The 26405-nt window shown below is 36.3% G+C and overlaps 1 protein-coding gene across 1 annotated transcript in view; it reads right to left on the bottom strand.

Annotated features, from left to right (window-relative positions):
- RELN (reelin) overlaps positions 1-26405 on the bottom strand; it is a 549751-nt gene that overhangs the window by 250479 nt on the left and 272867 nt on the right. Inside the window, exons 7-8 of the mRNA XM_070369659.1 lie at positions 24360-24456; positions 18429-18480 (exon numbers count right to left, since the gene is read on the bottom strand). Coding sequence (XP_070225760.1) covers positions 18429-18480; positions 24360-24456 — 149 coding nt within the window. The remainder of the gene's footprint in view (positions 1-18428; positions 18481-24359; positions 24457-26405) is intronic.

Raw genomic sequence — 26405 nt, 5'->3', positions numbered from 1 at the left:
TGACAGACTTTATTTTCTTGGGCTCCAAAATCACTGCACACAGTAACTGCAGCCATGGAATTAAAAGACACTTGCTCCTTGCAAGAAAAGTTATGACCAACCTAGACAGCATATTAAAAAGCAGAGGCATTACTTTTCCAACAAAGGTCCATCTAGTCAAAGCCATGGTTTTTCCAGTAGTCATGTATGGATGTGAAATTTGGACCATAAAGAAAGCTGAGCACTGAAGAATTGGTGCTTTTGAACTGTGGTGTTAGAGAAGACTCTTGAGAGTCCCTTGGACTGCTAGGAGATCAAACCAGTTAATCCTAAAGGAAATCAGTCCTAAATATTCATTGGAAGGAATGATGCCGAAACTGAAACTCCAATACTTTGGCCACCTGATGCCAAGAACTGACTCAGTGGAAAAGACCCTGATGCTGGGAAAGATTGAAGGCAGGAGAAGAAGGGGACGACAGAGGATAAGATGGTTGGATGGCATCACCAACTTGACGGAAATGAGTTTGAGCAAGCTCTGGGTTTGTGATGGACAGGGAAGCCTGGCGTGCTGCAGTCCATGGGGTTGCAAAGAGTTGGACATGACTGAGTGACTGAACTGAACTGATATTTCCCATGAGATCCACATTTATAGATCCAACTGCTACTTACCATCCCAAAAGAACATCTCAAGTTTATTAAGTCAAAATCAGAAGAACTAGTTTTCCACCTTACAAATATTCCGTACACTTTGCATTTCAAATGACACCACTCCAGATGCTCAAAGAAACTAACAAAACACTAGATGTCATCTTTGATTCCTCCCTTTCTCCTTCACTTCCCACTTCCAACCCATCAGCCTGGGAGTTCTGACTCCAAAATACTGCTCAGCTTCTATCTTCCACTAGTGCTACCACCTTAGTCAAGTCAGGGTCATGTCTTGCTGGTCTTCGTGCTCCCCTTTTTATCCTCCTGTAATTAATTCATCCTCCACATAGCAGTTATAGGCCTTTCAAAAACAAAAGAGTCTTTTAAAATGTTTTAGTCATTAGGCCAACCCAGCTTAAAACTCTCTCAAGGTTTCTCAGTCCACTAGGAACCAAAGGATAAGCTCATTGCTATGATACATTAAATCCCTCATGATCTTAGAACATCCCTTGTACCACTCTTCTTTTCACATACTTTGTTTCAGCCACTTTGGACTTTCTCCTCCCTGAACACTCCATCTCAGGGCTTCTATGCGCCTACTCTCTGCCTGCTATTACACTGATGATATCAATATCCTCACACTCTATTCTTTCCTCATTCCATTCATGTCCTATCCCACAGACTCTCCCTTGGTTTGTTCCTCTTCTTTCTCCTGGATCTGTGCAAATACCACCTCCTCAAAGAAATCTTCCTTGATCATTCAGTCTAAAGAAGTTCACCTCCAATGTCCAATCATCCTGCATATTATCACTCCATTTTATGAGTGTATGAATTTATCTCATCTATTTACTTGATTATTTGCTCATTATCCATCTCCTGTTAGAATGTAAGCTCCATCAAAGCAGTGTCTGTCTTGTTTACTACTTGTGTCCCAAGTACCCAGAACAGTCGTGGTACACAATAGAAATCAGCTCTGGCTTGACCGTGAATGAGTTTGCTATAATTTGCTTATTTGAAATTATCTGTTTTTTTTGTTTTTACTGAGATATATTTATACTAGAAAGGGGGAACTATAACCATGGATGGATGGGACTTAAGGATTTTCAACTTTTCTGAATTGGGTCAAAAGTGAAAAAAAATCGTGCTTTAGAATATTTGTACTACATGTATCCTCACCCAAGATTAATTTTGGTACTGTCATATAGTCAACGGGGCAATAATTCTCCCACATTAACTAGAAATTGCCCTAAAATGACTTAGATGGTTACACAATCCAGTTTGTCTTTAGAATAAAAATATCAGAGACAGATTACACGAGTAATTATGATACATTTTTATCAGCTAGATAAAGTAATATGAAGAATAATGATAGCCAGATGAATTATTTTACTTATTAGTAAAGTCCTATTGTAATAGCCCAGTATAATTAAAAATAAACAGTTTGCAAAGTCATACAAAGTACTCATAAGCCACACCGAATATCACCCCCAAGGCACATGTTCTGACCTCTTCATCAGGAATCATTTTCTAGTACATTAAGAAAAAGTTTCTCAAATGTAATATCTTCTTAATTGTAAGACATTATCTTGTCCTTTCAAATTGATTTGTTTCTGTTTGAATGTTTAACTAGATTAACACATTATTCTAAGGGAGAAAACCCACTTTTATGTCTAGGAAGAAACCTAATAAAACTGTAATTTTATAGAAAAATATTACTCTAAATTGTAATGCTATAAAATTGCTGATAATAGGTATATCTTATCATCATATAATCTTAACATCATATAGCCTTATGTGCACGCTCAGTCCCTCAATCGTGTCCGACTCTGTGACCCTGGCAGACTGTAGCCTGCCAGGTTCTTCTGTCTATGTGATTTTCCAGGCAAGAATACTGTAATGGGTTGCCATTTTGTCCTCCAGGGGTCACACAGTCTTAAATAGATGAGGGAATTCTATATATTAATAAATTCAATGCTTGTTAGTATTACTGATAACTATATATAATTTTTAACTTCATTTTTTGAGTGAAATTCCTCTGATACATTATCTTCCAGAAAGAAAGTATGTATAGAGGTTAGGAGAGTGGATGGTGAGGGCATGCTATTAGGTTTGTAATCTGGGATTTGACACTTTTTAGCTGTGTGAATCTTGAGCAAGTCACTAATCTTTACTGTGTCCAGTCTCTATATTTGTAAAATGTGAATAATAATAAAAAATAATAATAAAATAAAAAATAAAAATAATAAAATTAAAAATAAAAAAAAAAAAAAATCTCTTCATAGAACTGTTGTGAAAATTAAGGCATTAACACATGAAAAGTGCTTAGAAAACAACTCTGGTCCACACTAAGAAATTTCAGGTATGATTCAGTATTTTTGTTTCATTTCATAAATTCATTTATCCCATAAAAAGGAGAAAATATTTGTTCATGGGCCAAATACTAAGCTGAATCACTACTTATCAAATAATTTAAGGCATGTTAAGGCATATATTCCCTCTTCAATATATTCTTTCGTTTTGGGCTATTTCCCAGCTCTTTAATGGAAATGCTGTAAGTGCAATGTGGAAATGAAAACTGAGAACCAAAAGAGTTATCTTCCTGTTTGTTAGCATCATTGGTAAATGTATTAGAGGGGAAGAAAGGCAACTACTTGATAAGAAAAAGAAGGCGCTCTGGGAATAAGATAGCAAGACGTAACAGTATAAGGAGACACACTTCATGAGGTCTTTAGAATTGATAGAGTGGAAATTTGAGTTTGCAGTGCCTAACATCCAGAGAAAACAGAAAATCTGACCAGTTAAAGTTTTAGCAGCAGCCACAGAGGAAAGAAAAAATTCCAATAATTCAAGAGAACAATTATAGCTGCTTTGAGCAGTTAGATACTACTCTGAATGCTCATTTTATAGGTATGGAAACTGAGGCAAAGAGAAGCTAAGCAATTTCTCAAAGCCCAAATGGGATTCAGAATTGGGCACACCAGAATCCATGCCTTCAACCACTTCACTATACTTCTTCTGATGCACAAAGCACACTTAAGAAAACAAACAAATACTGCTTGATTTTCACATGGTTAGAACATGTGGGGACATGCTTCTGTGCTTCTACTTCTACTCTGGCTCCTGCCTTGAGCCATATGGCTCTGTTTTTGGTAAAACCTAAAGGACTGAACCACCTCTAGTTCCCATATCAGGTTCACTTGGAAATCACTTTCTCTGCAGGTTCCATGCCCATTCTTCTCCTTCCCCTGCCTCCACAGTCACCCAAAGCTGCATACCCTTCTGCAGATTTACTGAATCTATGCCTTTATTTTACCTTCACAATCACCTCCTTAAACCATCTCTCACATAGATCAGTGTGATAACGTACTATCTGAGTGCTGAGAACAAACACAAAAGGTATTGCACTGATAAGTAATTTGCTTTAATTACTGATAAGTAATTTGGTCATTTGCTTTAAAAATCCATAGAAAGTCATTTAAAAGAGATTAAAAAAAATACTTGTATTCCAAAGAAGTAATATTCTAACATTTCCCAACTCAGAAAACTTTAATTATGTGGAAAACATTAACCTGATACAATATTACAATCAGGATTAAATTTAAAATAATAGTGTAATCCACATTTGTATCCTAAGTGACAAATTCTATAATAGCTTATAAATCCGTTTCTGAAATAATTATTTTACTATAAGTAAACAATAAATATTTACAAATGTAAAACAGTGCCTAGTACTTGTTATTTAAAAATAAAGAAGAAGAATGGCAAAACTTATTTCTATAAGGCTGTTTCCTTTTCTGTTACTGTTAGAGAGATTCATCACTATGGTTGTAAGAAACATTTTTAGCCATCTCAGTTTGACCTTTGAACCACTTTACTCATTATAAAATTGCAACTAAAATTGGTATCAATTTTTACTCCAGGGCTCTATTTAAATAGTACCATCCCTACTATAATTTACAAAACAATAGATAAGCAACTTTTCACTTTTGTTATAGGGAGTCAGGTCAAGATGATCAATCTAGCAATCAATCAACCAGTGAGTCAACCAATTATTAAAAATACTTCTGTCTGAGGTACATGCAAACTTAAAAGCCTAGTTATTTTCTCATGATTCAGTCCCACTTCTATTGACTTTGGTTATCATTCAGGAAAAGCCAGGATATGTATACCCTTTGAGTAGCCTTCCCCACTTAAGCAGTAAAATAACATTCAGAACTGACATTTACATAGGCGTGGGCTACCCGTTGGCAGTCCACATGGCTCTTCTGTTGGCTATTCTTTCTGCTAGGTTATCTCTTCTACAAAATTTAAGCCTCTGATCAATGGTTACATCCTCAGCGGCCATCCCCTGGCCACCTCCAACAAAATGCGACCCCTCATGTGCTGACCCCGATTAATTTTCTTCATGCATTCAGTACTCCCTGACATTTATTTGTTTGATATTCATCAGCATGTCAGCCCGACCAAGGCAAAGATTTTCTTTCATGAACCCTGTCTTCCCAGTGCCTTAAGAGCTGCTTCACATAGAAGAGGAGCTCAGAGAACAGTTGTTGAATGAATGAAATTTAGGAAGCAGTTGTCGGTTAAACTCTAAGAAGAGAATTTTTTGGAAATGCAACGGTATCATTATTATTACTGTTGTTACTACTGGCTCTTTTGCAGCACTTCTTTTCAGCAGGATAAGGATATGGAGGTGATTTATAGCCTCTGTCCACCAGCATAGAGTCTGTCACTCTTCTGGGAAGAGCCAGAGGGGGCAGCACATTCGATCACTCATGCTGAGAATTGCTTGGGTAACAACATTACATGGTTTGGCCGATGTTGCTTTTCTGTTCCTCTACCTAATATCTTTCCCTGCTAGCAAAACAAGCTACAAGTATAAACTAGCTATGATTGGTTGAATAAAGGTAGAGCAACTACTTTGATATTTCTTATAAGGGCCCCCTGAACTAAAAGAGGCAACACCATAACCATGTTTTTAGATAAAATGTATTCCTGGTTAACTCATAGTTCATTCTTTTCACCCAGTTCTAGGATTAAGGGTCACAGTGGGAAGACATTTAAGAGATCATGAAGATGAACATTTTTGCTTTACAAACGAGTTGTCAGGGGCTCACTAAGGCTCCACCAATTACCTAAGTTTCTGTGGCAAATTCAGTTGGCATAGAAGTGGCTACATGTCCTAACTCCCAATCCAGTGCTCTTTTCCCTTCCCCATTTACATCAACAGCAAAAGTTGTCATATGTAGAGGTAATTTTAGAATATGCACCCAAAAGTAAAAAGGAAAAAAGTATTTCAGGTAGTTAACAAAAATGTTGGATTTTCTTATGCTTGTGGTATTGCCAGTTTCTAAACATTTGTAATGTGTTGTGATTTCTTTTCTCATTTTAAATAAACATTCACATTTTTACCTAATTTTGAATGTTCAATTTTGTATTCTTTTCCTTAATGACACTCTAGCCTTCACCCAACTGTGTAAGCTTAAAATGTGGACCCGCAAAACCTGATCCCACCCCTATACAGAGCATGCCCTGCAGTGTGTTCCTGAATTTCACAAATGTCTTAACTCACACGGGGTACCAAACTCCAGATTACATGGTTCACCTTCCATTTCGTTTAACATGGCACATTTACATGACAAATGTATTGTAATGCAAGACAATAATAAAGTAAGAATATATGATTCTTGAAATTATTTCTCTTCTCTTTTTTTCAAGCAGATCTGGCTCAATTAAAATATTCTTAAAAGGAAATGATCATATTACAACTGGATGAGGATGGATGAAATGACTTGACGTAATTGTTTGCTTATATACTTCCCTGGTAGCTCTGATGGTAAAGCGTCTGCCTACACTGCAAGAGACCTGGGTTCAACCCCTGGGTCAGGAAGATCTCCTGGAGAAGAAAATGGCAACCCACTCCAGTATTCTTGCCTGGAAAATCCCATGGACGGAGGAGCCTGGTAGGCTACATTCCAAGGGGTCGCAAAGAGAGCAACTGAGGACTTCACTTCATTTCAATTGTTTGCTTACATAACAAATAAGCCATTCAGTTTTGGACAGTGTTGCAGATGAACCTGAATGAGCCTCAGGAGCTCAACAACACCTGGTGAGAACCTGCAACTTCCAGGATTTAGGGACTGCTTCTGTGCAGTGCTGGCCGAGAGGATCTTAAATGGCTGTTAGAGTTTACAATGCCAAGAATACACAAACACATGAGCAAGTAGCAATTATGTGCTAATCAGTGAAGCCCATATTAAGCGCACTGAAAACCTGTTCATTGTTCAGTAGACCATTAACCATAATATATATCCACAAAGGAGACTGCAAATACCTTCCAGAGCCAGGAAGTTTCCCAAAATTCACACATAAACCTTTTCCTTTCTTCCCATTTCTTTTGGGTGGTTGCCATAAAAGTAAAAACCTTAAAGAATAGCTTGATTTAGTATAAAATCAAAGCCACTTAAAAAATAGAAATATTAGTCATTTATTCTATTAAGAATTCAAGAGTTATTGCTCACTTTCTCAAAATAACATTTAACATATTCACAATCACTTAAGGTAAGATAAACTTTAGGATCCAAATTACTGACTGATTTAACTTACAGATTTCAGAAAGGTAACAAGGTAAATACACCACAGAGTATGTAAGATCACCAGCAAGTCTGAGGCACTATCCTATAATGAAACATATTAATATTTCTGCACTTAAATATATGAAGATTCATATAAAGTAGTATAAGATTATAAATAGCCTTAAATTACTTCAAGTCTTGCTGCCAAATGAATTCAGATCATGTGAGGCTTTGCCATCAGATAAATTAAAAAAGAAAAAAGTTCTGTGGTTTTTCTGAGTGTTTTTATACTGTGGAATTACAGATTAGGGATTGTGAGCCAATATCTCCTGTAGTCCTCTCTATATCTTTTTACTTTTATAGCAGAAGAATAAATCAATTGGTTTTAGTCTCCCAAGACCTGGGTAGCTTTATTTTTATTTGGTTATGCCCTTCTCCACAAAGCCCAGGACTTTTCAAAGTAAATCAGAACAGAAACAATAGAAGGAGCTACTCCCTCTTGGGGGTTTGGTAGTGGTTGCCGGGAGCAGACTCTTTTCCTCAAAGCGCTGCCTGAAAAACAAGCTGCCTTTTTAAATGTGGCACAGGGCCACAGAAGGAGAGAAGTGATCTTGCAGAATTTATGGATTGGGGAGGAAGCACTGCCAGAAATCATGCCTCTAGATAGTGGAGCGGGGCCCATAAATACTGAGGCTTGAGGAGTGTCTGGACAGAACCCTGCTGAGAATTCTTGCAGCCCAAGTGCTGCTGCTGCTATTACTCAAAATTCAGACCTCAGAGACAAGCAGAGTCCTAGAGCTGCGTGTAAACAACAGCATTTGATACAGAAAGATCATAAAGTGATGAAATGGATGTAATCGGACTTCTTAAACTCCCTGCTAGGACTGGAGCCAATCTTAGCAGAATCAACACATCCTTTCATCTTTTCAAGGTAGATAAATGGAGGAGAGGGGTATTAACTAGAGCTTGTAGTGAATGGAAAGAGAAAAAGAAATGAATGGGGAACTTTTAGAGAAGTTTTTAAAAGCCAGACACTGTAACTTCCAGGGCATATTACGTTCCTGTAGGCTAAGGCAGTCAAGAAAGGGACTTGCCTCATTCTATAATGTGAAAAATGTGACGAGCAAGATGAAGACATTGGTATAATAAGCAGTTCTGGCAATTATCACTTTTTTTCTTTGTCGAGAGAAACTTTTTTTTTTTTTTTGGCTGCATAGCATGTGGGATCTTAGTTCCCCAACCAAGGATCTCTCTGAGGAGAGATTGAACCTGTGCCCTGTGCATTGGAAGCATGGGGTCTTAACCACTGGGACAATCAGGGAAGTCTTCCCATAAGAGCGATTTGTAAGGACAGTACTATTCACTAGGGAGTAAACACTCATTGTATCCAAAAGAACGGAGAAATACAGTAAAAGTTTATTTGCTACCTGGCAATTCTTCAGAGTAATTCTGCTGCAAGCAAGGCAATGGGCCATTATTATACAGATGATCAATATTTCGATATTTTCACAAACTTCTGCTCAAATATTTCATTAGAGGCAGCTGTGAATGTTTATTTTCCAGGAACAACAATGATGTAGAACAATAATTACATTATACTTAGGTTTTTATTTCCTTCATTACTGAGTCTCCCAGAAAAATCCTAAGGGCATTAGCTCTCCCAGCCCATGGCATCAAAACAATCTGCTTTAAGTAGACCAAATCTTTGTAATATGGCCAGTCTTGGAAGTACTACCTGATGAACAGGACCTAAATTGTGACTCTTGGTTTTAAGCAGATAATGCTGTAATTTCCAGGATAGCCAGTTTCATATATTTTTTAGATTTCATGTTTGTTTTATTCCTCTCCGTGTAGAAAAACTAAACTTCATAAGATTATACATACCTGTTCATACTGTCTTATAAGAGGACAAACTTGATTACAGTTTTTACAACATTTATAAATGAATGAAGCAGATTTATATAATAATGTGGCACACCTATATAAATCTGCTTCATTCGTTTATAAATGTTGTAAAAACTGTAATCAAGTTGGTCCTCTAGCAGTGAGTTAGCTTCTCACCTGATAGCCTTTGAAACAAGTTGTTTTTGTTACTTATTACCTTCATGGACCGCAGGTATCCACAGAGTACGTGGATGCTGTTCTTGGCTGATCACCAGTCACCCCAGCTCCTCTGAGGCATTCTCGCACTGTTGCCCCTATGTCGAACCCTGCCTACACTGCCTGCCAGGCAGTGCTGCTTCAGGCTCTCACAAAATACAGGCTCAGCTTGCCTGGCTTGTGCCTGCACAGAGACAGCAGCTCATGCTTTGTTGAAGCTCACAGACTATAGCTAAAGGCAGGGAAGGGAAAAATGGTTACTGTATCGGATAATGCTTTGTGGCAGCCCAGGCGGGAAGCATCCTGGGGCTTCTCAGTTCCAAATGACAGGGATGGGAATTGTGACTGAAAGGATATTACTTTAATTAGAATAGTTCCATTCTGTATGAGAGGAAATCCTTGAATTACTATTGGATCTGTCAAGAGCAAGTGAATTCAATTTTGGTAAAATATGATGACCAAAGTTGACCAAAATCATTATTTTATTAGCAGAAATTGTCAAGTCAGAGAAATCAACATGTCCAAAATCTTCAGCTGCCCCAAAAGATCAATTAAGCATTATCTGAATATGAAAATCTAGAATTTATGTCTATACCTTGGTTTTGCCCACCAAGAAATAACTTTTGGTGGAATTCACCATTTTTTCCAGTTAAAAAAAAAAAACATATTTCAAGGACAGTGTTGTAAAAAGAACCATTATATGAAAGTAAATTTTCCATTTTAAGCAACTACTAAAAACTGAAAGGATTAAGAGAGGGAGGTCAAAGTACAGTAAAAACTCAAATATTCTACATTCATGCTATACATATGCTAAAAATGTTTTGTTTAAAAAAAACTTTATTATTAAATGCAGAAAAAGAATCAGGTTTTAAAAGCAACTTTTCTTCCCCTTCTGTTTTATATTAATTTTTAAAATGAGGCTACTAGCAACAGGTTTTGTTTTGACTGACTTTATTAGGAAACAGACTATTTGACCTACAAGCCTTTCTTTTTGAATAAATGTGACAGTATGTGATTTATTGTACTTAATATTTTGCTCCTTAGTCACTTCCTTGGCTGAAATTCCCAAATCTCATTAGGTGACTTCTTTCAGTTTATGGCAGATGGACAATGACCACAGGATATAAAATGAACAGCTGTCCTCCTCCCCTTTGTACCTTTCTCTCTTTCAGCCCTATCCCCATTCCCTCACTTCCAAAATATTTGTATTTTTTCCTTTTGCCTGCCACTCCTATAAGGGACCAATTCTCTCCTAATTTATGAAACACCATGTCATTTCCAACCACTTTTGGGTGCTCACCCTTTTACAAATTCCCTCCCAAGACCAACATAGAGGTTTCATCAGATGCTATGTTGGGAAAAACATAAGGAAGGGAAATGCAAAATGTGTCAGGCTTTGCCAGGTTCCCTGCCAAGCAACCCTCTCTTCCTTGGGGTGGAGGCCTTAAACCAAGCCCTAGTGCTCAAGTCTGGCTCATTTTCTAGTAGGACTATATCCACCTTTGAGAGCAGGTGTTACATAACATCCCTCTCCACCCCCAACAATCTGGGGACTCAGCATTACTACCCTTTTGTTGTTTGGGCTTTGACCTTGGCCACAAGGTCTTACAATGCCCTCTACCTCATCTCCCAGAAGGGGACCATCGCTTTAACCTTCCCTGTGATGCTGATACTCCAGGGTGGTACTAGTTGTGAGTAAAATTATACCCTAAAAACAAGAGGACACTTGTACACTCCTTACTCTTCAAGGATCATTTAAGCTAAAAAGGATGAAAGTGGATGTGCACAAATGGCCACAGTATAAATCAATGCTGAGTGAAATAAGCATCACAAAATAAAATAGAGGAAGTGGGGATTCAGAGATATCAGGGTGTGGTAATGAGATTTTTTCAAGGAGGAAAGACTATTTAGTCTATATTAATGATCAATTTCTTCTCATCCTATTGTTCAATGTTTTATCCCTTCTAAAGAGCAGGCTTCAATAAATATTAGTAAAAAATATTTATGAATGAAATATTAATATTTATCTTTTAAGCCTCATCAAGATGAGTGACAATAAAATATTTCAAAAGGGAAACAGCATAGTATCTTTCAAACTACTTTAATTCAGGTAGAGAAAACTCTTGTTATTAGTTTTAATAATGCAGACATAATTAATTTCAATAACCTTTGCCAGAACATTATATTTAGTAGCATCTTACAATATTTCAGAATATTCCCTTTTATTACTTAAGATAGGGCTTAGGAACTTGGGGTGAGGTAGATTTGAAAAATATATAAAGTTCATATAAACTGGTCTTTTTTGTTTTGTTTTTAATTAATTTTTTTAATTGAAGGATAATTGCTCTACAGAATTTTGTTGTTTTCTGTCAAACCTCAACATGAATCATCCACAGAAGAAGCAATCAGCCGGAGAAGGCAATGGCACCCCACTCCAGTACTCTTGCCTGGAAAATCCCATGGACGGAGGACTCTGGTAGGCTGCAGTCTGTGGAGTCGCTAAGAGTAGGACACGACTGAGCGACATCACTTTCATTTTTCACTTTCGTGCATTGGAGAAGGAAATGGCAACCCACTCCAGTGTTCTTGCCTGGAGAATCCCAGGGACGGGGGAGCCTGGTGGGCTGCCGTCTATGGGGTCACACAGAGTCGGACACGACTGAAGCGACTTAGCAGCAGCAGCAGCATGCATATATCTCCTGCCTTTGAACCTCTCTCTCATCTCCCTCCCCATGCCACATCTCTAGGTTGATACAGAGCCCTATTTCAGTTTCCTGAGCCATATAGCAAATTCCTGTTGGCTATCTATTTTATATATGGTAATGGAAGTTTTCATGTTACTCTTTCCATACATCTCACCCTCTCCTCTTCTCTCCCCATGTCCATAAATCTATTCTTTATGTCTGTTTCTCCATTGCTGCTCTGTAAATAAATTCTTCAGTACCATTTTTCTAGATTCCGTATATATGTGTTAGAATATGATATTTATCTTTCTCTTTCTGACTTACTTCACTCTGTATAATAGGTTCTAGGTTCATCCACCTCATTAGAACTGACTCAAATTTATTCCTTTTTATGGCTGAGTAATATTCCATTGTGTATATACACAACTTCTTTATTCATTCATCTGTCAATGGACATCTAGGTTGCTTCCATGTTCTAGCTGTTGTAAATAGTGCTGCAATGAAAAATGGAATACATGTGTCTTTCAGTTTTGGTTTCCTCAGGGTATATGCCTGGGAGTGGGATTGCTGGGTGATATGGTGGTTTTATTCCTAGTCTTTTAAGGAATCTCCATGCCATCTTTCATGGTGGCTGTATCAATTCACATTCTCTCCAACAGGGCAAGAGCGTTCCCTTTTCTCCACACTCTCTCCAGCATTTATTGTTTGTAGACTTTTTGATGATGGCCATTCTGACTGGTGTGAGGTGATATCTCACTGTAGTTTTGATCTGCCATTTCTCTAATAATGAGTGATGCTGAGCATCTTTTCATGTGTTTGTTAGCCGTCTGTATGCCTTCTTCAGAGAAATGTCTGTTAAGGTCTTTTCCCCACTTTTTGATTGGGTTGTTTGTTTTTCTGATATTGAGTTGTATGAGCTGCTTGTATATTTTGGAAATTAACTCTTTGTCAGTTGTTTCATTTGCTATTATTTTCTCCCATTCTGAGGGCTGTTTTTTTTCACCTTGCTTATACCTGACATGCCTCTTGAGAAACCTGTATGCAGGTTAGGAAGCAACAGTTAGAACTGGGCATGGAACAACAGACTGGTTCCAAATAAAGAAAGGAGTACGTCAAGGCTATATATTGTCACCCTGCTTATGTAACTTATATGCAGAGTACATCATGAGAAATGCTGGGCTGGAAGAAGCCCAAGCTGGAATCAAGATTGCCGGGAGAAATATCAATAACCTCAGATATACAGATGACACCGCCCTTATGGCAGAAAGTGAAGAAGAACTAAAGAGCCTCTTGATGAAAGTGAAGTAGGAGAGTGAAAAAGTGGGCTTAAAGCTCAACATTCAGAAAACTAAGATCATGGCATCTCGTCCCATCACTTCATGGCAAATAGATGGGGAAACAGTGGCTGACTTTATTTTTGGGGGCTCCAAAATCACTGCAGATGGTGACTGCAGCCATGAAATTAAGAGATGCTTACTCCTTGGAAGGAAAGTTATGACCAACCTAGACAGCATATTGAAAAGCAGAGACATTACTTTGCCAACAAAGGTCTATCTAGTTAAGACTATGGTTTTTCCAGTGGTCATGTATGGATGTGAGACTTGGACTGTGAAGAAAGCTGAGTGCTGAAGAATTGATGCTTTTGAACTGTGGTGTTGGAGACAACTCTTGAGAGTCCCTTGGACTTCAAGGAGATCCAAGCAGTTTGTCCTAAAGGAGATCAGTCCTGGGTGTTCATTGGAAGGACTGAGGCTAAAGCTGACACTCTGATACTTTGGCCACCTCATGCAGAGTTGACTCATTGGAAAAGACTCTGATCCTGGGAGGGATTGGGGGCATGAGGAGAAGGGGATGACAGAGGATGAGATGGCTGGATGGTATCACCAACTCGATGGATATGAGTTTGAGTGAACTCCGGGAGTTGGTAATGGACAGGTAGGCCTGGCATGCTGCGATTCATGGGGTCGCAAAGAGTCGGACACTACTGAGTGACTGTACTGAAAGGCATTTTCATACCTTAATCTGTAAATATAAAACATTCATGACATAGTGCCTTTACTTTGTTTAAGGTGATTAAAAACAAATGAAAAAGCAGTAAACACACACACACACACACACACACAAACATCTGTGTGTGTGTGTGCATGCTAAGTTACTTCAGTCATGTCCTACTCTTTGCGACCCTATGGACTGTAGCCTGCCAGGCTCCTCTACCCATGGGATTCTTTAGGCAAGAATACTGGAATTGGTTGCCATGCCCTCCTCCAGGGGATCTTCCCGATTCTGGGATCAAACCTGCAACTCTTGCATTGTAGGTGGATTCTTTAGCACTGAGCCACTAGTGAAGCCCAAACACATACTTATAAAACCCCAAATCTTTAGGATATTCATAAGTAAAACCAAAGAAAAAAGGTATCAACTCTATTAATTATGAACAAATAAAAGATTCTAGCTAGTTCATTAATAACAAACTGATTAAACACATGGATATGTATTTTTTGTCTACTGGCTTCACTAAAAGCACAGTTTATTGGTGATTCTCTGTTTTCTTCTGGATTATTTTTTCCATTGATTGAGGTCCTCAGATCACTTCCCCCAAATCTCTTGACATGAAATGTCTGTATCATATCAATTTAGCACTTGGTTACATAATATTACAGATGTCTCTGTAATAGTTTCTTGTCACTCAGGCAAGAAATATTTATGAGCATCTTCTAATTTTGAGTCCCTAGGGCTGAGGGCTAGGGCTGAGAATAACATGATGGACAAGACAGATACACCTCCTAAGCCAAAAAGTTCTTCATGATGTATGTTTTTAAAATGCTTTACCTTCAATCCCCACTTAGCCAACAGATTCTGTTAATCTGGAAAAAAGATCTGGGCTAAACTGAAGAAGTATATTCTTTGGCAAGCTCGTGTTGAGTAAATCAATGTAGATTTATATTAAGGAAGGGACAAATCCATTCTTAACACAACTGATCTTTCTTAAGAAAGATCACACATATTAAGAATTAATTTCATTATATTTCTTTATTGCTTAAGAGAGAAAGAGGTAACTTTTCTGACCTCTACTGCCTATTTAAAACTCCCAGCTGATGAACATGAACTCTTTAGATGGACACAACTATATGCTACATTGCTCATAGCCTTCCTTAGCCAGTCTTTCTGCTCCAGGAAAGAAGTCAGATTCCCATTTTATGCCTTGCTTATGTCACTCTATCTCCTCAACTGGAAAAACTTCATCCTTTCCAATGACTCATGTTGTTGACTTTCAGGAACTCTCCTAAGAAGCCTTCCTGAATCGCTTTACTCTGCAGGACCTAACACCACAGGGACCTGACACGTCCATTTATGTTTACAACAATCTAGCAGTTCTCTAGAGGTTGCATGCTCCATATGCATCTAAAGCCCTCCACCACATCACTAAGCACTACTATAAAATGTTGTTTTCTCACTTTTTTGTCTTTCCATAGTCAACTTTAACCCAGAAAAGCCCAAGGAGACAGCAAAATACTCAGTGAGATTCTGTTAAATGAATAACGAGTCCAAAGCACTACTAGCACTTCCCCTGGACCCAGGATCCTGCTTAGGAAAACAGAGTTTGGAGGAACCTGTAAAATAATGGTTTGCAAGGGCACCATCTCAAATTTTTCTTCCTGTCTCAGAGGAAATCTAAAGGAAATAGGTAAGTGCCCCTAAGGCTACAACCATAAATTCCACCAGTTGAATCTAATGAATCAAGTGAGGATTGTAGCAGATCGATGCCTAGCACAGAAATGGATATGAGATCTTTCACTGAAATGGAAAAATGAAAAGTTGTTCTAAGAGTATTTTAGGACATCTTTCAAGACAATTTAGCTATTGATAACCTGGTAAATTTCAACTTCAGGACTGTGTTTTCAGGATGTTTTAACTTAAAAATTCATTTGGTGAAGATAGTCTGTAATCTATGTATGTGTGTGTGTGTGTGTGTGTATGTGTATGTGTGTGTATGTATTTAGAAAGATACACTGGCATAGCATTGGTGCTAATAATTGACATGGCAAGAGTTTACTAAGACACTTCTTAGTAATTAAAGACAAGATACTTGGAACTCTCTTGGATAATGCTTATGATGTAATTAAAAATGTTTACAAGAGCAATATAAAAATATCAAGGCAATAATTTATTCAGTTGTGGTTGTATAGGCATAATTTATTATTGAGGCCATAAATAAAGACAGAATCCCCTAGAAAGTGGTCTATATTATATCTGAATCATCACGATATACAATGAAAATTTAACATCCCAGAGGACTTCTTAAGAAGTGACTCTAAAGTTTCACAAGACACAAATAAATATAAACGTTGAACTGTGTACATACTGTGTTTTTTATAACACACTTAATAAAAATTTTGAACAGAATATAAATGCAATGCTACTAGGCTGAGGTTGCTACTTTGGTATTTGGTCACTGTGGGGCTTGTAAAACTCAGGATGAATATATACAATTATGACGTGTCTGTAATTTCTGTGTGTGCCCCAGTCTAGTCCTCACACCATAAATACAAACAGAACAATAGTACTCCAAGCACTCATCATGAGATACACAAAATCATTTCAGAAAAGTTCTGCTTATTATACCTATTTACCACACAACACCATACATCATATAGTTAATGGTTTGCCACTACACTGCTTCTCAGCCACCTTAATACTTCTTAGTTCTCAAGAATTTTTATCCTCAAAATGTAGTAAGCAAATTCCCTGATGAAGTCACTAAGCAGTAAATTATAATTAATTTAAATATTTTGTCTCATTCCCATACAATTACATGTTAAAATTTCACTTTTCTAATTTAAAATTAGAAGTGTATTTTTTTAGTTACAAACTTGACATCTACCTATCCACCTTTTTGTAACTCCTTGATTCTGTTACTCTTCCAGTCTTCTAGCCTAGGATTCAAATCCATGCTTTTTATAATACAAGCAACACTCTGGCCTGCTGGGCTATAACCCTCTGACTTGTGGAGAAATCAATGATTCTTGCCAAATTACATTTTTTGGGTCTAGTCTCAAGCCTCTGGGTATGGTGCTTCTTCTGGGCTTTGGGTCTCCGGCACCAAACTCTTTATTCTCTGATAAACATTCCTTTCTCAGCTACTGAAAGGTGAGGAAATGAATCTATGCTGGCTCAAAAGTATACTCCTTACTATTTACAAAAAAAGATCTTTTTTCCCTTGAAGGAGGGATAATTTAATCAGTGCTAGATCTCTGCTACCTTGAATACAGTTTAAATATAGTAGAATTGGAAGCATATATTTTAAAAGAGGATTCTCTTGTGTTCTTTAAATGCTTAAAGATAATATCTGAAATTAATATATTAATTATTATTAATAAATGCTCAGACTATTGATAAATAAAAAAATCTAGCTTATATTTTGTAATAGTAGTATAATGAATTTAAACACATTTGTTCTGGTTAGGAATCTCTAAGTTACACTAGCCTGTCATGCTACAGTTGAAAAAAATCCTGCTTCTGTAACACTACAACTTCAAAAAAAATAGCTCTTTTTTCTGATTATAGAAGTTTTATATGCTCATTATAGAAAATTTATTATATACTTGCTAATAGATCAAAAAAACCTTCCTACCAAAAACATTATTTTTTTGTTAATGCTTTCCTTATGGCCACATAAGGACTGCTGAATAGTTAGCAAATTGTTGGAGGTAATGCTATCAATGTGAGAAGAGAAGAGTCCAAATTGTACACAAGCAGGTTCACAGTATACCTAACAGAAACTTAAAGGGTGCAACCTGAGGGAAAAATGACAACTACATGACTTAAAGAAAATTGCTCTTAGGAAATCAACTACCGTGGGCTGCAAGAGCGCTGTTCTGCAATTAGGACTAGAAGCACAGTGAGAGAAACAGCTCTTCCGCTAGTGGTGGATCCCCAAAGATATGACAGTGAAGATGGTCCAAAGTGGAGGGTGCCATCTCAGAGGCATGGCTGTCAGCAGTCCTCATGTCATGGGGAGAGGCCAGGAGGTGTCCATGTTATAAAACCAAGACCAAAAATTAGCCCCCATCTAGAAGGCGATATCTTTCTTTACTTAGAATATTCCCTTTGGAAACACACATGTTATTTATTAATATACAACAATTAGTAAGGTCATTCTGTGTAATATAATATTCCAATACACTCAAAATCCACATGTAACTACCTTTAAAATGTTTTGGATTACCTGGATTGTTTTTACATGCCACTTGCTGCCAGAGAGAAATGAGAACAGCATTTAAAATTTTTTTAAATTTCACTTTAAAAATGTTTTAAATTATTTACTGCAGTGTTAAGACTTACTTTTCTCTAAATCTAAAAGCATTTGGCACCATAATCCTGCTGGAACACAATGATTAAAACAAACATTTCCAAGTTAAATTGCTTAATTGCTAACAACACTTACCAATGGAAAACTGGAGGACAGAAGCTGTTGTTGTATTAAGGCCTGTGGTAATCTAGAAAAAGGAATATACCAAAATCAGACAAGATAGAAAGCAGGAGAAAGAGGCAAAAGATGCAGGAGGAGGGAGAGTGAAAATTAAGAGGATGGAAAGGAGCCATAAACAAAGGTTATATTTATCCAGTGATTAGCTTGTTTCTGTCAATATGTTTTGTGTTTCTCTGGGAGATCCTCACTTAGGCACTCCCAGTACATTTTTCAGGGTCTTGTTTAAAACTCTTTTTAGTGTAATTTACCAGGCATTTAACACAGCCCCCTCTACTCACTGCACCCTTCTCTCATTCCTCATCAGTAGGCCTGGGGCCCATAAAAATGTCATTAAAAACTGACCAAACAAAAACTGGGGCCAAAATTAAAACATATGAGAAGAGTAGGAATATTTTGAAAAGTAAATAAAATTACAACAGGCAAAAGATACAGAAGTTTTTTGGAGGATGATAAAAATGTTCTAAAACTGATTGTGGTAATGGCTGTATAATTTTGTGATTAAGGTGAAAACCTTGAATTGTATACTTTAAATGAATGAATTGTAGAGTATGAGGATTATTTTTCAATAAAACTGTTACCCCTCCCCCAAATAATCAAATTATAGGGGTAGAAATACTCTTCCAACACATTGCTATTATTTTCCTTTAGTTTCATGAAAAAGCATGCCTAAATAACTTTCCCCTTTCTGGAAAAGGAATGGTACCTTATTTAATTTTAAATATTTTAAAATTTTAAAAAAAATTAATTTTTTTCCATTCATTCATTCTATGGAGCAGTTACTTTGACCCATACCAGCTCAAGTAAGGTGAGAAATAAGGTTCTCATTTTCTTTCTTTTTTCTTTTGGTTCTTATTTTCAGTGACTCTTGTTGGGTTTCTGATCCCATGAGCTAAGGTAAGGGATGCATCCTATGACTGAACCCAATAAAATAGGAAGTGGATAACTATGTTTTAAACATGGCAGAAGGAGTAGTCTTCTTAATGTCATAATAATACTCTTGGACTTTGTAGCCCTCATACGATGGAGTCCACCATGGCAGAAGGGTTAAGAGATAGCCAGTTCATGAATCACTGTGGGACCTGGTGGACAAACAGTGAATAAGCTTCTTGAAGTGCCAAAATTCAGCTGAAATGTGAATATCAAAAGATCGAATTGTGCTTTCCATTTCTACAACACAATTTGGAAAGCGGTGTTGGAGTGTATGTTTTAATTATGTGGCTTTAACATTCATGAAGAAACAGAAAAGATAACAAAGGGGAGGGCAAGAGAGACCTTTTTATAAGTTGTCTAGATATCAGTATGGCTATCAGCTCCTAATTTGTTTTTACCATTGCAAGAATCACTGGTGTCAGGGTATCAGATGAAATTATCTATTTAAATCTTTCACTGTCACAGATTATTTAAGAAAAAACTGGCCCACCATGTCCAGAACTCTGTTTCCTATTTCCTTCCTCTCATCAGAGTCATTAGAGAAAAATGCACTAATAGAAATTTCTTTAGATAACAAAAATACTAGCTCCTTTTTTTCTTTAAAAGAGGTTAGCAGACATTTGGTCCTGTCCAATATGTCCAAAAGACATTTGGTCCTCTACAAAAAGTCCATAATATTTGGTCGTGTCCTAAACCATTTAACATAAACCAAACAAGCTCATGGACATTTTGGATAGACCAAATCTCAAAGACCTTTTGGTATCTACCAAATGTTTCAGAGAACAAATGTCTCATGGATGCCTTGGACAGAACCAAATGCCCTACAAGGTTAAAAGAAATCTGTTTTTTCCCTCCCCCATAACTTTTAGAGTATCTATTTACCCTCAGGGGTTTCCACTTGGAAAATTTGATCTTAAAGTCCAGAGAGGCACATGGAAATTTTTAAAATTTTTCACAAAAATTGAATGAATGCTCTTTTCCTCCTCTGATTTTATGTAACTGAGTAATTCCCAGATGAGTTATGAAATACTCTTGAATGTAAGTTCTTTGAAACAATGGTATGGCATTATATAAGCTAAAAGCACCATGGTTATTGCTATTGCTAGTGCATTAAATATATGAGAGTCTTTGATATTTATCCTGAGGGTGTAATAAATGGTGCTTGTGTCACCTGGATGATCAAGTTTCACAGTTGTGACCTCTGCTAGCAAACAGTAAATCACTCGGAATAGTGCCAAATTTCAAATTACATGTGCTAACTGAGGGTGACCTTAGACTTTGATTAGTCATTGATTTCATTATTTGTTTTCTTCACCAGGGAAGCTAAGGACTATTGGAATGATTGACTCTCATTCCTTTACCTTGACCTAATTTAGTTTATTAGTAAAATTGTCAGCTACAAGAAAAGATAAGAAAGATGAAGAGGGGAAAAAAAAAACCAATAAAGCACTGCCTATAAAATCTGTTCACCTATATTTACATTTGGGTATTATAAATTATTTATTATTCTTGAGTTCAAATACATAATTTCAGTCTGCAAAGTTATTACATCAGCCATTCTGAAAACTAAAGAACCTCTTAAAGAGATTTTGATGATTTTGCAGCCATGAAATTAAAAGACACTTACTCCTTGGAAGGAAAGTTAAGACCAACCTGGATAGCATATTGAAAAGCAGAGACATTACTTTGCCAACAAAGGTCCATCTAGTCAAGGCTATAGTTTTTCCAGTGGTCACGTATGGATGTGAGAGTTGGATTGTGAAGAAAGCTGAGCGCCAAAGAATTGATGCTTTTGAACTATGGTGTTGGAGAAGACTCTTGAGAGTCCCTTGGACTGCAAGGAGATCCAACCAGTCCATTCTAAAGGGATCAGTCCTGGGTGTTCTTTGGAAGGAATGATACTAAAGCTGAAACTCCAGTACTTTGGCCACCTCATGCAGAATTGACTCATTGGAAAAGACTCTGATGCTGGGAGGGACTGGGGGCAGGAGGAGAAGGGGACGACAGAGGATGAGATGGCTGGATGGCATCACTGACTCGATGGACCTGAGTCTGAATGAACTCTGGGAGTGGGTGATAGACAGGGAGGCCTGGTGTGCTGCGATTCATGGGGTCGCAAAGAGTCGGACACCACTGAACGACTGAACTGAACTGAACTGATGAATATCAGAGAGAGGACTTTTTCACTACCAAATCTCACTGTTCTTAAATTATGAAATAAACTCCAAATTATAGAAAATTAGTATGTTCACCAAATGAATCTGAAGAATTCACTGCAGGCTGAATCTGTTCATTCTACACTTCTTCCCTATAAATTTGTACTGAATTTAATCCTGTTTTAGCCCAAACTCCTCATTGTAACTAAAACATTTCCAAATATGAGAGAAAAATTGAGTAAATAATTTATTTTTTAAAAAATGGAGAGTAACATAACTAATTTTATTTTAAGCTCTGAGAGAGCACATTTTCTCTTAGAGGAATGGGTAAATGAATTCCTCATTACTTTCAATTCAGACTAGCAAAATGAATCAAGTTAGTGCCCTCCCTGAAACATGGAGACTTCACTGAGGTAATGAAACACGTGAGGCTTGCGCAGTAGAGCAGCAGTGGGAACACAAATGCACAGTATGCCCATGTGGTAGCAGATACCTCCTCTCTCAGGCTTTGTCTTTTATTGAAATGAAATAGCCATTTGACTAAATTCGCAAAATGGAAATGCTCTTTTAGGCATTTAAAAAAATTAGGCCTACCAAAGTTCTTTGCCTTGATCTATGGTTCCTTGTTTCACAGTTTCAGTAAGAACTGGATTTATGAAAAATTTTAAAGTATACATATGTACTTTTAAAAGTGATATTTGGGGGCTGATAACTTTCATCAGTTCTCATGCACAACAGTTTTTACTGGATTCAGTTTTGAAGTGAAAATATTTGAATTTTAGTGGATAATAGCCTGTTAACTGACAACTGAATTCGTCACTTTTCTTTTGATTGATCTTTTTTCTGTAAACACAATTTAGATACAATATATATTTTTGCTCCTGGGATACTAATACAGTATAAAAATAACTGGAAACTGGAAGTTCCTAGTGTATAAAATGTAGATGTCATTCTTTGTTAACGAATCTTCATTTTGTTCCCTTTAAGTCTACAACACAACTCATATTAGGGAAATACTTATGATGTAAACATAAATCTGTATATGTTTTTTCATTTCTTGGGTGAAGATAATTATTTTGAATATTTTCCTTCTTGGTTGAAAAGCTAATCTTATATTAATTATATAACACAATTCAAAACTAGCCCACTGAGTATATAAACTCTAATAGTCAATATACTGGAATATAGTGAAATTATCAGACTTAAATATATATAGCATCAAAAAAACTAGATACTTCAGTTTCTATGCTACAGAAATATGAATTCTGGCATTATATTCTTAGATATGTTTATTTCTCATTAATTAGAAACAAAAAAGAATTGGCCAAGCATTTCCTGAAATATTACTGAGTGGGGAGAACATTCTACAATGGTCATTTATTCTAAGCTCAATTAACTATGACAAAAATTTAATTTTGTTTTAAGGTTTATAGATAATTAATTCAGTCATAGTATATTATTTAAGATGTACTAGCAAATCTATTTTTTTCAAGAAGACTTTCACTACAGAGTCACATTTGTTTTGCAGGAATATTATAACACCTTGTAAGATTTGAATTATGAGTACCTATTATTTTAATTTGCATCCAATTAATTTTGTTTGTGTTCTAATTTCAACTAAAAACTCTTCAATTTATCAACGTTCTGAAGCTCGTATGTTTAATAAATTAAATTTATCTATTGCCATGAAAGGGGTATTCAAGCAGCATAAAATAAGAACCATGTTATAAAAATTAATTGACTTTCACAATTTGACAACTAAATCTTCCTTTAATTACCTAGCTAGGTTTTTTTCCTCCTTTTTAAGGTGGAAGGCAGTCTTTGGCCACTTTTACAATTAATTAATTTGAAACATAATGTATGATGGAGGGGTGAAAAATACAACTTGTTACTAAAAGCTGCATGATAAGGAAGATATGGGAGAAAAAAGGAGAGGCATTGAAACTCAAGTTGAAAGGCAAAGCATAAGAGATGCTGCAGAAAGAACATTAGGTACAAAGAAACTGAGCTTGAAGTGTAAGACAACAATTCGCTTTTTCAAGAAAAAGAATACATCCTTTTTCAAGAAAGTGTAATGAATGTGGTCTTGGTGCCAGAAAGAAGTACCACATGACAACAAAAGGCTCATTAGTCATATTTGATGGCTAATGATTTAATTGCTTTCAATTTTAGAATGCTCATGTTGCATTTTACACATGATCCAAAGACTTATTTTTGGCAAACAAAGTCTAATCATCTAAATTAAAATAACCTACTATCAAACAATTTGGCATAAACCAAACTTTTTTAAGAACTGGTTTCTTTAGTCTGTTCTTTCATTTTAAATATTTCATTAAAGTTTCTAGGTGATTAGGAAACAAAGTGTAAAAATAATGTGATAAAATTGTTCATCTAACATTTTTCAATTGCAAGGAGATAAGAAGTATAAAAGTAAAGCTTTATATAAGGACTTATAAAGTAACAAATTATGTAGATATTATATATACAATACCTGTCTCTTGTATATATCATATGTCATGCATGTCATACCCATAGTTTTAAAAAGCCATATAATCATATGACGTGCCATGTTTAATGAGATCCATTGATGCTGCCAATTTTTTTTACTAAATTCTTTATTTTTTTACATTTGAAAATAAACTAAAATCACTCCTCCTAATTTGAGATATTTGCAATAGGACTCATAAGTAATACTGCACATTTTCATCTGAATTGGAATTGAGTAGGAAAACCTTTGTTGCAAAAAAACTCAGTAAAGACAATGTATTTGGAATAATGTACATAAATAGCACATACTTACCAATTCTCTTGGACCATATGGCTCACAGAAGGTGACAGCATTGCCATGCATAATTGCACCACACTGTTCTCCAGTCTCACAGTTGTTACATTCCATCCTATGGGAACACAGAACACAACCTCAATCTGCGAACTAAGTAGCACAGAGTGGTTTATCACTCAAAAGATGTAATAGATATTGTTATTCAGTTGAAATTAACATTTCCAGGTAGGTAATGGTATTTTGTATTGTGACAAGTTAAGGAAGCATGAAAACAGAAAGGCTTGAAGTTCAATCCTAGTTCTTTCAGTTACTGGCACTGGAGGTTACTTTAACTTCCCAAAGTTTCAGTTTTCTCATCTGTAACATGAAGATAATAATACTGAACTAAATATCACATAGTTATCATGAGGATTAAATGAGAGAATGTATATAAAACACAGAGTCCAGAACTAATCTTATAGTAGGCACTTAATAGTGGCAGTTAGTAGTATTATCAATTATTACATAACAAACTATGTTCAATACAAGTATTTTGCTAATATTAAAGATAAGCAAAGTTATATACACTTATATAATGAACTAAAACCATATATCTCTGAAATCCAAAGGTGTTTTACAAATTTAAACCTTTTTCTTCTGAATTATGATTAACATCAATGTTTAAAATAACTGTCCTAAAATAGACGTGCAAGTCTACAAAATATATCATGCAAAAAATAATGGAATCAGATTGTATTTAATCCACATAATAATATTAAATAAATACAAATTCTAATCCAACAAATTTTGGATACTGAGTTAATGTTAAACTTGCAAATAATTTACTTAGTTGCTTCCCTTATTATTATGAAGTGGCTAATAAAATCTTAGAACAGAATATCAAAATTAAATATATTCATGTCTTCAGTGTAAATTGACAATACAAATATTGTGGATTTGACTTTGCATATTTACAGTAACATTTATAATGCTCTGGGATTATGATATTTCAACCTACATTCATTACATGTAGAAAGACTGAACTATGTTTTCTTAGTCTGAACCTCAAAGTGCATGAGAGCTGTATTTCATGCAGAAAGGACATTTTCAAAGACTTTCACATTCTAGGTGCCAAACATCGTGGACAGGACACTAAGTATGCCCTTCGTTTTTGAAGATTGTTGTATCAGACCCTTTCAGTTGTTTGCTAATCTCAGAGAAAAGAAGGAGCAGGAAGTCCTATTCAAATAGGAAAAAGGCAAAGGTATGAAAAGATATCACAAAGCTCATAAAGCCAAGAGGCAGAAGCACAATAAGTAAAAACTTGGCAAATAAATAGACATATTTCCTATATGTGTATTACATGGAAAAAAATTCTAATCTTTTGAGCTATATTCCCACACAAAGAAGATCAACAATGTCAAGAAGCTTTGATTTTTTTAAGAATAAACAGAGAACAACTTCTGACATGGAATTTTGGAGAAACAGTAGTATCTCATATCTTAGTAGATTGAAATCTTTGCTTGATTACTGTAAAGAAAGATTCTAATAAAATGTCCTTTATGTTAGAAAAGACAGTAGTAGCTTCATGGTGCAACGAATATGTCTCTTGTTCACCATTTTATGCTTGGCATGATGTGAAAAGTGAAAGTCGCTCAGTCGTGTCCACTTTCTTTGGGACCCCATGGACTGTATAGTCCATGGAATTCTCCAGGCCAGAATACTGAAGTGGGTAGTCTTTCCCTTCTCCAGGGGATCTTCCCAACCCAAGGATTGAACCCATGTCCTCCACATTGCAGGCAGATTCTTTAGCAGTTGAGTCACAAGGAAAACACATGAATCCTGGAGTGGGTAGCCCATTCCATCTCCAGCAGATGTTCCTAACCCAGGAATTGAACCCGGGTCTCCTACATTGCAGGCGGATTCTTTAGCAACTTAGCTATCAGGGAAGCCCTAAGGCTTGAGGTCTAAAGCACTTCAAATAGAGCCTGGCACACTTCAAACAGAGCAAGCATGATGCAAATGTTAGCATAAGTTTTAACTATTTTTGATATGGATTTCCAACATTTTCATCCAAAACAAGTA

Source organism: Bos mutus, chromosome 4 (assembly GCF_027580195.1).
Source record: "Bos mutus isolate GX-2022 chromosome 4, NWIPB_WYAK_1.1, whole genome shotgun sequence".
In the NCBI taxonomy this organism is placed as follows: Eukaryota; Metazoa; Chordata; class Mammalia; order Artiodactyla; family Bovidae; genus Bos; species Bos mutus.
The sequence above is the reverse complement of the archived record's forward strand: the minus strand, read 5'-3'. Positions and strand labels throughout refer to the sequence as shown.